We start from the raw sequence: 13,792 nt of genomic DNA, 5'->3' as shown, positions 1-13,792 counted from the left end.
TTTTTATTCCTCCTAAATATATGTAAGTATTTAAATATATATAATAATATCAAATAATAATATTTTAATTAGTTTTGCCTAAAAAAGATACAAGCAGAATTCGATTTCATAATGCATGAAAATTTCTGTTATATCATATTACAAAATAAGTGCAAAAATATTATCATAGTATTAAAACAGTGATATGATTAAAATTAAAAAATTAATTTAACACGTTCATGTCCTACAGCAGTATACAAAATTTAAATAAAACACAGTAAAAATTATATAAGGACATTATCATCCTTTTATTAACAGCAGTTTTCATGGTCATTATTTATTGTTTAACTCGAATCGCTGTAGAATTATGAAAGTTGTTTTTTAAGTAAAAATTTCTTTCCATTCCTCTACCAAAGCCTATAATTAATAATAATTAATTCATATTTATCAACATATAATAACAACAACGATAACAAACTTTATTTGATAACCTACTTTAGTTTATGTTACCTTTAAATCAAGATTGTCTGCTTTTTTTTATATTTCTTACAATTGCGGTTACCGTCACTGTATTTTTAATTTCAAATAAACCGCGTTACATGGTGCAGATATCATCCACAAATGCGTTTTATCGTAATGAAAACTTCGAACATATCAAATTAAGGTCTATGATAGTAACGTGAAAATTAGTTATCTAATTTCTCTCTTTATTGAAATGTGAAAGAGAAGAGGAAAGTGTTTCGTTCTCCTAAAGCGGTTCAAATGAAAATAAAATTATACAGGGTTTTGGGAAGCAAGTTACGTTCCTGAATAATATGGTACGTTGTGTCGACAATCGGGTAGGGGGGGGGGACTACTTTCCGTTGAGGAGGTGAGCGTGCGTGTGCGTCTCGCGGTCGAGACCTCGCGAGAGAAAATGAAATCTGAAATGGTTACTACCGCGCTATGACCCTAAAAAGCAAATGTTTCTCTTTCTCTGTGAGTGAATAATAAACGATTGATCAGGCGAAATGGAGGGCAGCGTAACGAAGAACGAGACTGCAATAGCACCAGGTAAAGAATGGGAGCGATAAGCGCCCTTACTATCCGCAACGAAGCGAGGCGTGCGGTTCATTCCTAAACAGCGTTCTTTCTTACAGAGCTGTACTTCCTAATTGCTAAATTCTTAGCGGCGGGACCTTGTCGCGAAGCCGCAGACGTAAGTATTATTGAATTAAAATCCATGAAATTTCGTTGTAACATATTATGATGAACAACGTACGTTCTAGGTGTTGAAGCGTGAATTGGAGCGAGCTAAGGTAAGACGATTGGTCTGAGTTGACGTTTTGCCGGGGTGACACTATACATACCCATCGGCTCCACATGGTTTGCACGTGGTTTCTGCTTGTCAAAACATTAGAATTTCAAGGTCGGCGACCTTGACGTTCGACAAATTGGCACAATTTTATCTCGAGTGTGATCGATCGATCGATCAACTTATTTTTATGATTTTTTTATTTTTTTTATAGGTTTTACCGCAAAGACTAGATTGGGGAGGGCATGTACATAATCAAACCTTTGAAGAGTTGGTAAGTAAGATTAATATTTCAGGAAGGAATTTTGTTTTGTGTATAATAATTCATCATATATGATGAAATAAATAGGTTATTTTTCGAAATAACATTATGATAAATTTTTGTTACGTCGTAAGCTAGTCAAATGCCAATGTATCAAGTACCCCTAATAGGGTGCTACCCCTTTTCTGTCCCACTCCTCAACCCTTCTTCCTCCTCCACTTCTCTGATCCTATGTTGCTGTTGCACAAGATTCTCCCACCATATTGCTTTCAACCAATAAGCATTAACTTCCGGCCATCTTGCTTGCACTGATCAATGAATATATCTCATGCTCAGACCTTATTTATAGAAACTAGTATCGTGTGATGAGTGGGCTATTCGGATTGGTTGTCTTTGCTTGTTTGTCTTCTGATTGGTTACAAATAGGAACTACTTTAGATTACTTAAAATTCAATTAATAGTGCGAACTAATTTTATTGCAAAACGTAATTATCATCTTTCTCTTCGTATATATAATATCTGTGATCTAAATATTTGGATATCCTAAAATACATATAATGATTGTATTATATTGTATGATCGTATATATTTGTAATGATATTATATTATAAAATAGGATATGAAAAGATAGTTACAAAAACATTCTAATGTTTTAGGAAAAGAAATATTCTCATATTGGATCAAATCATTTATTACAAATATGTGCCAGAATTGGACCAGTATTGGAAAAAGAGGTACCGCCATGCATACCAGGAGCGATATCTCTTCTAGGAGCTGGCAGACAATCTTTGTTACGTACACACGAAGGTAAAGTAAAAGATATAAATATGTGTAAGTAATTATTGAAATTATTTGACTTTTGGCATGAATATCTTAAATTTGTTGTAGATGTCCAACGTCAAGTGCATGGCATTATTTCATATTCTGGCAGACTAGGTGGAAAACCATTTTTGGCTTCACCTTATAGTTTATCAGTGCCTAATATAGGTAAATTAAATATTTATTTGTTTAGATTTGGTACATAAATATTGCTAATATCAACCACTTTTTTCAGTACATAAAGCATTTTATTGTTATGTTACTTCCTTTTTATATAGTACATGTACTTCAGGGAAGGGAGAATTCAGGGCCTCTAGGTCGACGGGAGGCAATACCAACAAAGTTTTACAATAAAATGCAGTTGTATAGACACACATTAGGACATTTATCTGCAGTATATTGTGTTCTTTTTGATCGCACTGGAAAATATATAATAACTGGTGCAGATGATTTACTCGTTAAAGTATGGAGTTCTATTGATGGGCGATTATTAGCAACTTTTCGAGGAGCATCTGCTGAAATTATGGATATTGCAGTAAATTTTGATAACACTTTACTTGCTGCTGGTAGCCTAGACCGAATACTAAGAGTTTGGTGTTTTCAAACAATGTCTCCTGTAAGTTGATTAGAATATTAATTAATGTTATTGTACAGACTGATTTTGTTAAATTCATTTTTATTACTTTTTATCAGGTTGCAGTTCTATCTGGACACTCTGGTATGATTACATCTGTAAATTTTTGTCCTATATCTTGTAATGGCGTATATTATTTAGTTTCTACAAGTACAGATGGATCTGTTGCTTTCTGGTCTCATACAAAGAAAGGCAATGAAAGAGCAGTTTTTCAGTAAGTTTCAATAATATTTATATCCCGTACATAATGAAAAATAACACTATATCTTTTTTTTTTTTAGACCAAAACCAATTCAATACCATGAAAAAATGCGGCCTGGTCAAGCACAAATGATATGTGCGTCATTTAGTCCTGGTGGTGCATTTATGGCTGCTGGTTCTGCAGATCATCATGTTAGAGTGTATGCAATGTTAGGAGATGATGGTCCATGTAGAGTTTTAGAGGTGGAAGCACATTCTGATACAGTTGATAGTATTCAATGGGCACATAATGGTTTAAAATTTATTTCGGGTTCTAAAGATGGTACTGCAAATGTTTGGCATTTTGAACAACAGCAATGGATATACAAACGTTTGTTGATGATTACAAAACTTCCTGGGTAATTAAAGTATTATGAATATTTTTTATGAATGCTTTTCTGTATAATATTAATGACTAAATATTATTTTGTTTTTATAATTTCTAGAGAATCAGAAACAGAAGATGATTCTAACAAAAAGGCTAAGGTGACTATGGTTAGTTGGGATGTAAGTGATGAATGGGTTATTACAGCTGTAAATGATAGTTGTCTTAAAGTATGGAATGCAAAATCAGGTGAACTGGTGAAAATTTTACGTGGACATAAAGATGAAGTTTTTGTGTTAGAATCTCATCCCATAGATCCCCGTGTTATATTAAGTGCTGGACATGACGGACAACTTATAATTTGGGATGTTCTGAACACAGAACCGATAGCATGCTTTCAAAATTTTATTGAAGGGCAAGGTAATGGTGCTGTTTTTGATGCAAAGTGGTCTCCAGATGGAACAATGTTAGCAGCAACAGATTCTCATGGACATCTTTTAATATATGGGTTTGGATCTGGCGTAGAAAAACTTAAAATAGTAAATACATTTGTTTTTATATAATTGTTATATCTATTAACACATTAGAAATGTATAATATTCTCTATTTTATATTTCTATAGGTACCCAAAGAATTATTTTTCCATACGGATTATAGACCCTTAATACGAGATGCAAATAATTACGTTTTGGATGAACAAACACAAACTGCACCTCATTTAATGCCTCCACCATTTTTAGTAGATGTTGATGGAAATCCTTATCCTCCAGCTCTGCAAAGATTGGTTCCTGGGAGAGAAAACTGTAGAGGAGAACAATTAGTACCAAATATTGCAGTAGGTGCTGGAGGTACATAAATTATTTTATTTCTGTTCGTCGTTTTTTCCGTGTGCAGTTGCGAGAGAGTTGTCGAGAGAGATTTGTCGTTTCGATGCGGGGTACAGCGTCGGCCGCTTGTTGTCAAACCCGTGCAGATGTTGCGCGAAGCCTTCGATGTGGCGGTGGATACCTGTCGATACGGTGCGTGGCATTTCAGTGTACGGTCGCCGCGGGGTAGTAATAGGCCTCCGTTTCCGCACTATTAGATTCGCGGTGATCGAAGTGTCAGTAGCGCTATCACGGTCGTCACCTCTTTTCACTGTAGATCATCACGTCGGGGTCAACAATTTGAGGTGGGTATAGGTAATGGTGATAGTGCTGCTCCTGGCGTATAGGTCGCTGTGTTCTCAGTTAGGAATCGTGGAGAAAAAATCGGATTACGTGTGCCGGGATTTAAACCTGGTCTGAAATGTTCGTAACCAATGGCGCTAACCACTGCTCTACCGCCGTCCGGGTCTTAGTTTGCTGTTGAGTGCCGCTACACTGTTCATTATTGTTTATTTTATGTAGAATCTGATATTTCCTGAAGCTTTAAAAGATATATATTTTATTTTATAGGGATGCAAGAAGTTATAGAAGGACTTCCAGCTCAAGAACCACGGTCCAATATTGATCAGTTAATTGAAGCACTTGCACAAAGACAAAATATTAATGCTGATGCAGAAAATGCAGCTGATGAAAGAGAAGAAAATGCAGCAGAGCAACCAGTTCGTCAAATGGCTAGTCCGCGAGGAAGCAGATCTGGTTTAAGAAGAGTTGGAGATGTCGAAGGTGTACGACAAAGTAGTGGTAATTGGCAAAGAGATAATACTACACCTTGGAATAAGCCTATTCTTGCTCGACCCATGAATCCAGCTATTAGAGAAACACAATTTAAAACTTTGTATGTTTTGTATTATAAATTACTTCCTTCTTCACGAATATATCTATAAGTAGTTTAAATTCATAAATAAGGATATAATGTTTACAGACATGCAACAGCAGAAATGGAACTTGAAAATTTGAAACGCGAAATGCGAAAAAGGCCACAACCAGTATCAAATACTGCCAATACCGAAGGTAATATAGGTAGTCGAATAGCAAATCGAAAACGCAATAGAACTACTAGACATGGATATAGAACTAGAGCTACGCGTAGTGAAGAACAAGAAGATGATGAGTTTGAGGTATTTTTTATACAATTTTAATTCAAATTAATAATTCGTATATACTTAATAATTCGTAAATCTTTACAGAATCCTGATAATGCGGCAACAACAGGAAGTTCAGCCAGTAGTAATAGTAATGATTCTACTGCTCATGAAGAAGATTTGTGTTCTGATAGTTCAACGTCAGAGTCTAGTACTGAATATTCAGATTGGATTGCAGATCATGGTTTGAATTTAGAACCACCAAAGCGAAGTAAACGCAAACCTGTAAAAAAACGATCTCTTACACCACCAAGTGATATGGACAGAAGGCGTAATAGACGTCCTAGAAAAAAGGTAGGTAAAAACGTTCTTTGTAAATAAGTTCATTATTTTCTCTCTTTCGAAATTTTCTTTTTATTTAAAGGATATTCCGTTGTCTACTGGCATTGATGATATCCCAGAAGTTTTTAGACCTTCAGAATGGCTTACCGAAATAATACCAAGAAAAGCTCCATATTATCCTCAAATGGGTGATGAAATAGTATATTTTCGACAAGGTCATCAATTCTACTTAGATGCTGTTAGGAATAAAAAAGTATATGAACTTGGTCCACGATGTGAACCATGGAATAAAGTCAATATAAGAGTAAGATTTTTTTTTCTCAATTTACTTTGTGAACATTAGTATTAGTTACTTAGAAAAACATTCGATATTCTGCAGGCACAGGAATTTGTAAAAGTAGTAGGTATAAAGTACGAAATACGTCCACCTCGACTATGCTGTTTAAAATTGGCGTTAATGGATGAATATGGAAAATTAACGGGAGAAAATTTTACTATTAAATATCACGATATGGCTGATGTGTTAGATTTTTTAGTTTTACGTCAAACATTTGACACAGCTTTGGCACGTAGTTGGTCTGAAGGAGACCGATTTCGTTGCATGATTGATGACGGATGGTGGATGGGTCAAATACAATCAATGGAACCTTTAGACGAAGATTTTCCAGAATCGTTTTTCATGTGTTTCCGTGTCAGATGGGATAATGGCGAATATGAGAGAATGAGTCCTTGGGATCTTGAACCAATTGATGAAAATAGTATGTGTGTGTTCAAATGTTTTAACAATTAAAAATTTTTTGGAGAATATTGGGAAAAGTAACTGGTAAACTTTGGAAAAATATAAAATCTTAATTTATTCACAGTGTGAATATAAGCATTCATTTTATTGATATTAATACCTTGTATAATGTGTTATGTATTACAGGACTTCCAGTAGTACTTGGAGGTGCAGTTCCTGTGCTTCAAGAAGAGATACGTACAATACTATATCAACCTCATGCAGAGGAATGGCCAATGGGAGATAGAGAAGCAACATGCCGCAGAATTATACGTGGACTAGATCAAGTGATGAGCCTTGCAATTGCAGAACCTTTTATGGCGCCTGTTGATCTCAATGCATATCCTTCGTATGCATTTGTTGTGGAATATCCTATTGATCTAACAACCATAAAAGCTCGTTTTGAAAACCATTTCTATCGAAGAATAACATCCGCACAGTTTGATGTCAGATACTTAGCAACAAATGCAGAACAATTTAATGAACCACATAGTCAAATAGTAAAGCATGCAAGAATAGTTACCGACCTATGTCTACGTATTATAAAGTAAGGTCTAGTTTATTTATTCACAAAATTTAATACCATTTACATATCTTTTTTATTTTATTATTTTTAACTTTATCAAGATATAATTAATAAAAATGTATTATTTTCCATTTATACAGAGAAACTACAGAATTAGATGTACCGGCTGTTTATCACCAACTGGTTGACACATACCATTCTTCTGAATCAGAAGTTGATGTAGAAGATGCAAAGGATAGACCTTCAACTAGCACTCAGAGAGCAACCTCGAGCAGAAATTTACGTTCACAAGAAGCATCAGCTGATTGGAAAGTAGCATGTCGTCAATTATTAGAAACGTTATGGCAATGTGAAGATTCTATTCCTTTCAGGTAAAATAAATTAATATTAGTATATTAATACGCATAATATACATATGCGAGACGAATATCTTTTGTAATAATTTTTATTTGATTTTTTATAGAGAACCAGTTGATAGATTAGAGCACCCAGATTATCATCAAATTATAGATACACCAATGGATTTACGTACGGTAAAAGAGGATTTATTGGGAGGAAATTATGAAACTCCTATAGAATTTGCCAAAGATATGCGGTTAATATTTACAAATAGTAGAAATTATAATACGAACAAACGATCAAGGGTATGCCACTTATTACAGTACTATGTGAAGAATATTACAAGTATTGTACAAGATAATGGTACAATCTTTATTCTAGATATATTCAATGACAATAAGATTATCAGCCATGTTTGAAGAGCATATGGGAAGAATTATTTCAAACTGGAAATCTGCAAGAAGACGCAATAATAATGCAAAAAATACAAAAGGGAAAGCTAAAAGGGGCAAAGTTCGGTTAACAAATGGCACTGGTATGCTTTCATTAAATCAGTTAAAAATATTTGATAAAATAAATTAGATAAATTTAAAATAAATTTTAAACAATTGATATGATATGTAGCACCTTCAAAATCAAAGTCTGCTTGTTCGGATGATGATGATGAGATAAATAGTGAGGATGATGATTTAGATGAAGTGGAAAAGAATAATTCTAACATGTGTGCACCAGGTATATATATATATCGTTTTTGTAGTATACACATACACATATATAAATACATAAAATGTTATCAGAGAGCAGAGTGAGAACATGTGAATAGATATTAATAATTTGACATATATGATAATAATAAGAATAAAATAATGATAATAAAATTATAATAAATATATTATAAAATAGTAAAGATTAATCACATAGCTATGTAAAAAGGAAAAGAAAACATTGATTAACATTTTTTTATTTTATAGGGCCATCACGTATGACAAATGGACATACGAAACGTTCTGCTACTGCAACGCGACCTACGCTAAAACTTCGGATATCTAGATCTGCAGTACCTAAAAAACCAAAAGAAAGTGGAAGCGAAGCCAGTGACTCAGAAGCTTCCACAGAAAGTGAAAGTAGTGGTAGTGTACCTGTAAGAAGGACACGAGCTAGAAAAACGGTACCCAGTGTTAGTGCTGATAGTGATTCTGGGGAAGTATATACACCCAGTGGACGTGGAAAACAAACTCGGAAAAATCGTGCGAAAAATACCAGAAATAGTAAACAAGTAAAGTCGAAGTCAAAGCTAAACTTTTACGAAAACTCAAAGAATGATAAGTATGATGAAGATGAAGCATATTCTGCAAATGAATTATCAGATGAAGAAAGTGAAGAGGAAGTTATTAATAGAAGCAGAACGAGATCACGAAAATTAGCATCTACGCCCGACCATAATGAAAGTTTGAAGAATACGACAAAAAGTGGAAGAAATAATATTGAAAGTCAGAGTGAGGAAGAAGAGGAAGAGGAAGAAGAGGACGAAGAAGAAGAAGAAGAAGAAGAACAGTCGCAAAATGAAATTAATAATCAGGATTCAGATAGTGAAGAATCAGACAAAGGTTTTGTATCATCAAGATCTCAAAGAAGAATTCGTGGAACAAGAGAAATACAAAATCAAGAAACTGTACAAAATTCAAGAAGAACTGGAAAACGACCTCGCTATAATGAAGAAAGTGATGAGAGCAATACGATGCCAGTTAGAAATCGGCGTAAAATTAAGCGTCGATATTATGCAGAAGAAAGTGATGAAAGTCCTGAACCTGAAAATGTACCACGTATTAGTATAAGTAGTAGAGGACGCGTGCGCAAAATGACGGAACGTGCACGGGCTTTTCTGTTAGATTCACCCTAACAGCATCTTTCATACTAGTAATAAAAGTGTAAATTATGATTTTTCAAGTAATTCTTACAAATGTTTAAAAATAATGTAAAAATTTAAAATGTTATTTGATAATGTTTATTCAGAAACACTCGACTGTATAAACACTTGACTGTATCCATATTATAGCATTACACTAAACTTGTGTATGCCAGGATATATTGTTTGAAAAGTTTAAGGTAAGATTATAGATAGGCTGTACGTATAAACACTTGAGATTGTCATAGCAATTCATCATAAACACTGCTACAAAGTACTTCCATTATTATGAAGCACATTGGTAATGTTATTTTTTCATGTTTAAATATATAATCAATTAGCAGTGCATAAGACAGATTTAATAGCAAGCGGAAACAGTGTAATCATTCTATAATATTTGTTTGTTTGATCAACATACTTTTTATACATTTTTCCAAATTTTATGATATTACTGGTTATTTGAATATAAAATATTTATTGTAGTTTTAACTTAAGCATCATTCCCAATACCTAGAATGGAATAACAATTACATCGTTATACAATTATTTTTGCAACTGTTATTGATAATATGTTGTTTAAAAATATTAATGGAAGAGTATTCTTTCCAAATCCTGAATTTACATACAATAATGACAGCAAAAAATAGAATTTATGATAATGTTTATATTACATTATTGAAAATAGTTTATTGTACCTGGAATAATATAAAAAAAAATACCCATCTTGTTCGGGGAACATAACTTTAAGCTTTACTTAATAATTTCAACTTCTGCTTTTTTGAAGGAAGTCAATTGACAAATGAAAAACTACTTTCATGCTAAGATCTTAAACAGTCAAAAAAAGGCATTATCTTCTATATGCAATTGATAAAAATAATCTGTATCAGTGTTTATGTTTATATTTAATTACACAAATGAAATTATAATGTAAATCTTTTTAATAACACTGACATTTACTTAATGAATTTAGTATTTGCATATTTGTACATTTTTCTAATAAGATAATTTTTCCTCTAATATGTCCTAAGACAAAATAAAATTAGTTTCAGATCGAAAATTGTTTTCAGATTGAACATATACGTGGAATATTATCTTTTTATTGTGTGCATACTTTTAATATTCATAAATTAAATCAAGTGTTTGTACATTGAAGAAAGAATTGTACTTACCATCCATATTGTGTAGATTACATTAAATGAGGCAGTGCCTTTACATATATGATTATTTATTTAAAGAACATAGATAAAATTCTTTTGTTGTTTAAAAGAATAATCACACAAAAATTAAATACCTTTCAATTTCATTAATTTAATAACGGCACTGTTTTCGCTTTTTGCAACTATACTTAAAATATATTATTTGTAAATATAAATACACACTGTAAAATGATTGCAATTTTTTTTAAAGTTACGTAAAACAAATGTGTGCTTTACATGATCTGTAGTATGAAGTAGAAAGTTTTTACATGTAATTTGTATGTCTGTTAGAAAATTAAGAACCAATGCTCGTGCGATTTTAGGAATTTTTCATATATAGAAATAGACATTTTTCAGATTTATATAGCATAAAAGTTATTTCACTTACTATACAATAGGATACAAGTTTTTCAAGGCAGTTATGCAACCGGCAAACTAACATAGTATAAGAATATGTGCACAAATATTGGAAGTCTTGACTGTCTCGGGCCATTGTGATATTAGCTTAAGAATATTAAACATAAAATGATATAAATAATAATAATTAGAAATATAACGGATATTTTTTTAATAACGCCTTGAAGAGAAGGAGTCATATCATGTGGACTCAAGAAGTCAAATATCTGGTTATAATAATTTAATGCCAATCTTAACTTTGATCATTTAATTACATTACTATTAACGTGTTTCGTATCTTAGTCTTCAGAATTAATATAATTTCGTGTACATAAATATTGTTAAATAACAAAACTTAACACCGAAATTTTCGATTTATGTAAAATTTGAAACTTTAGTTGTGAAATCAATGTACTCTGTTGCATACTTAGTTTATCGAAACCCACCGTCACCAATAAAAAAATATTAAATTGTTTCATATTTGTTCGTCATTTATTTAAAAACCTATTTTTTAAATCCTAATTTCATTAATTACAAAATTGAACATGAACCTTTATTTTGACGCCAGATGGCAGTTTTGCATGCTTTTTTGGTTAAATTGGTAATTTTCTAAATCTTATATAGAAAAATTAATGTTATTTTTTAATATTATTGCAATATGTTTTAATAAAAAAATGTTTCCTTAATTTATGAAAAATTATATCCAAATGTTATAATTTCTGAAAAAAAATATTTCACCAATAATGTAATGTAATATAATAAATTAATATAATTACTATATTATTAAAATGTTATGGATAGAAATTTTTTTCAAATAAAATATATGAAATATAATACGATATAAAGTAATAAAAATTGTATCAATATTTTAATAACGAATTATGTTTGTTATGCTTTCATTTAGGAAAAAAGATATAATGTTGGATGCCCTGACAATATCATCAGTATCTTCCGGTAAGAGGTCACATACTTCTTAATGTTCATGAATCCTTTTCCGGTAGACTAACAAAATGACTGGCTTCAGTAACAAGGTATGTATGTTTTATTTAATGTTTTAAGTCCTTAAAAGTAGTTAAAGTTACACAATATAGTTCTTTTAATCTGTACACTATACACAGAAATTAAGAAATACTTCTTCCTCTACTTGATATTACTTTTTCTAGAAATATATTCTTTGTATCCTTTTCTGGATTCATGTACACGTGTTTTCTTGCAATATCATTTGCTATATTTCCTCAAATAATGATACAAGTTCTTTATGTGATTATTTTTCGGTATGAAAATAGTACATGCATATATTAATTATACAATATCTTGGAAATAATTATTTTATTTTTAAATCTGTCAATTGACACGTGTTATTTGTTATTGGTAATCGTACATATATTTACGCAATTCAAATCTTTGGTAAAACCGTAAATTCGTTGTTGTAAATATTTGTTTTATATAACGCTTTAATATGGAACAAAAAAGATATTAATTATCGTAATTATATTTTCAGCCAATATTAATTGATGGCCGTGGCCATTTACTTGGTCGTTTGGCAGCTATTATTGCCAAAACGATTCTAGAGGGCAATAAAGTAATTGTTGTCCGTAGTGAACAACTTAACATTTCTGGTAATTTCTTCAGGTTAGTAATATTATAATTAAGTATTCGTGATATACATATATATATTCTTCTTTTAAGTATTTTCATGTATAATTATTCCAGTGTGTTTCATATAACTTTTTATTTTAGGAATAAGCTGAAATTTATGTCGTTTTTACGTAAGAGATGTAATGTAAATCCAGCTCGTGGACCTTTCCATTTCCGTGCTCCTAGTAAAATACTTTGGAAAACAGTTCGTGGTATGTTGAAATATTACTTATTTACATGGGATTTTATACTTTATATTAATCGATGATTATGTATATATTACCTACATTATTTGATGGTGTCATGAAAAAAACATTTATATGAGATTATTAATTTATAAATAATTAAACAACCTTGCATATGTTTTACAGTATACTGTATAAATAAAAATATCATTGAATTTATAGGAATGATCCCACACAAAACACAAAGGGGGAAGGATGCTCTCAGAAGGTTAAAGGTTTATGAAGGTTGTCCACCACCATATGACCGCAGAAAACGTGTTGTTGTACCAGGTGCCATGAGAGTTATGTGTCTTAAACCTGGCAGGAAGGTAAGATAGAACATTAATTTAAGAATATATTTATTATATTTAGTAAATTATTTAATTATTTACAATGATGGTAATGGTAATTTGCGCCTGAGTATAATTGCTTTTATATACTTTGTGATGTCACATTTAACTGAGTAAATAATAAAAAAAATGTATATAAATATATTTCATCTAAAAAACATAACACTAATACAATGTTATTTTTTAGTACTGTCATGTAGGTAGATTGTCTCATGAAGTTGGATGGAAATATAAGGCTGTTGTACGTACATTGGAAAATAAGAGACGTGTCAGATCAATTCTTGAAGTTCAAAAGAGAGATAAGCTTAAGGTATATCTAAAAACATTACAAATATGAATAATATCAAAAACTATTTCTTTTACGCTTCTTTTCTTATTTCAGAAACTTACCAAGCAAGCGGGGCAAACAGTTGAAAAGGCTACCGCACCATACACAGCAATCATTAATAATTTTGGATACAATTAATACAAAAATTGTAAATGTAATAAAGCTCCATAAACATTTTACATTGAGTTATTATTATATTTTACACTAT

At 31.5% G+C, this 13,792-nt stretch overlaps 2 protein-coding genes across 2 annotated transcripts; both read left to right on the top strand.

The window, feature by feature from the left end:
• Positions 1–26: 26 nt before the first annotated feature.
• LOC122573815 (PH-interacting protein) lies at positions 27–11,524 on the top strand. The gene is made up of 22 exons (XM_043740746.1): positions 27–1,032; positions 1,119–1,177; positions 1,248–1,277; positions 1,488–1,547; positions 2,192–2,342; positions 2,424–2,522; positions 2,633–2,970; positions 3,048–3,202; positions 3,270–3,587; positions 3,675–4,092; positions 4,176–4,401; positions 4,990–5,314; positions 5,402–5,597; positions 5,667–5,915; positions 5,986–6,207; positions 6,283–6,661; positions 6,829–7,228; positions 7,348–7,578; positions 7,671–7,851; positions 7,928–8,081; positions 8,171–8,278; positions 8,518–11,524. The coding sequence occupies exons 1-22, from the start codon at positions 990–992 to the stop codon at positions 9,444–9,446; spliced, it is 5,271 nt and encodes a 1,756-aa protein (XP_043596681.1). The 5' UTR covers positions 27–989; the 3' UTR covers positions 9,447–11,524.
• Positions 11,525–11,986: 462 nt separating this feature from the next.
• LOC122577693 (60S ribosomal protein L13a) lies at positions 11,987–13,763 on the top strand. Its single transcript, XM_043749175.1, has 6 exons — positions 11,987–12,075; positions 12,546–12,676; positions 12,785–12,894; positions 13,090–13,235; positions 13,444–13,566; positions 13,639–13,763. Exons 1-6 carry the CDS (start codon positions 12,055–12,057, stop codon positions 13,720–13,722), a joined length of 615 nt encoding a protein of 204 aa, XP_043605110.1. The 5' UTR covers positions 11,987–12,054; the 3' UTR covers positions 13,723–13,763.
• The last annotated feature ends 29 nt before the right edge of the window (positions 13,764–13,792 follow it).

The sequence above is a fragment of the Bombus pyrosoma genome, linkage group LG1 (assembly GCF_014825855.1).
Source record: "Bombus pyrosoma isolate SC7728 linkage group LG1, ASM1482585v1, whole genome shotgun sequence".
Taxonomy (NCBI): Eukaryota; Metazoa; Arthropoda; class Insecta; order Hymenoptera; family Apidae; genus Bombus; species Bombus pyrosoma.
The sequence above is the reverse complement of the archived record's forward strand: the minus strand, read 5'-3'. Positions and strand labels throughout refer to the sequence as shown.

Bases quoted from the DNA above. Each gene is read 5' to 3' on its own strand.
- LOC122573815 (XM_043740746.1), top strand. From the start codon at position 990: ATGGAGGGCAGCGTAACGAAGAACGAGACTGCAATAGCACCAG. The intron at 4,402-4,989 runs GTACATAAATTA...TTTATTTTATAG, and splicing joins TATTGCAGTAGGTGCTGGAG to GGATGCAAGAAGTTATAGAA. The intron at 7,579-7,670 runs GTAAAATAAATT...GATTTTTTATAG, and splicing joins GAAGATTCTATTCCTTTCAG to AGAACCAGTTGATAGATTAG.
- LOC122577693 (XM_043749175.1), top strand. From the start codon at position 12,055: ATGACTGGCTTCAGTAACAAG. The intron at 12,677-12,784 runs GTTAGTAATATT...TTTTTATTTTAG, and splicing joins ATTTCTGGTAATTTCTTCAG to GAATAAGCTGAAATTTATGT. The intron at 12,895-13,089 runs GTATGTTGAAAT...TTGAATTTATAG, and splicing joins ACTTTGGAAAACAGTTCGTG to GAATGATCCCACACAAAACA.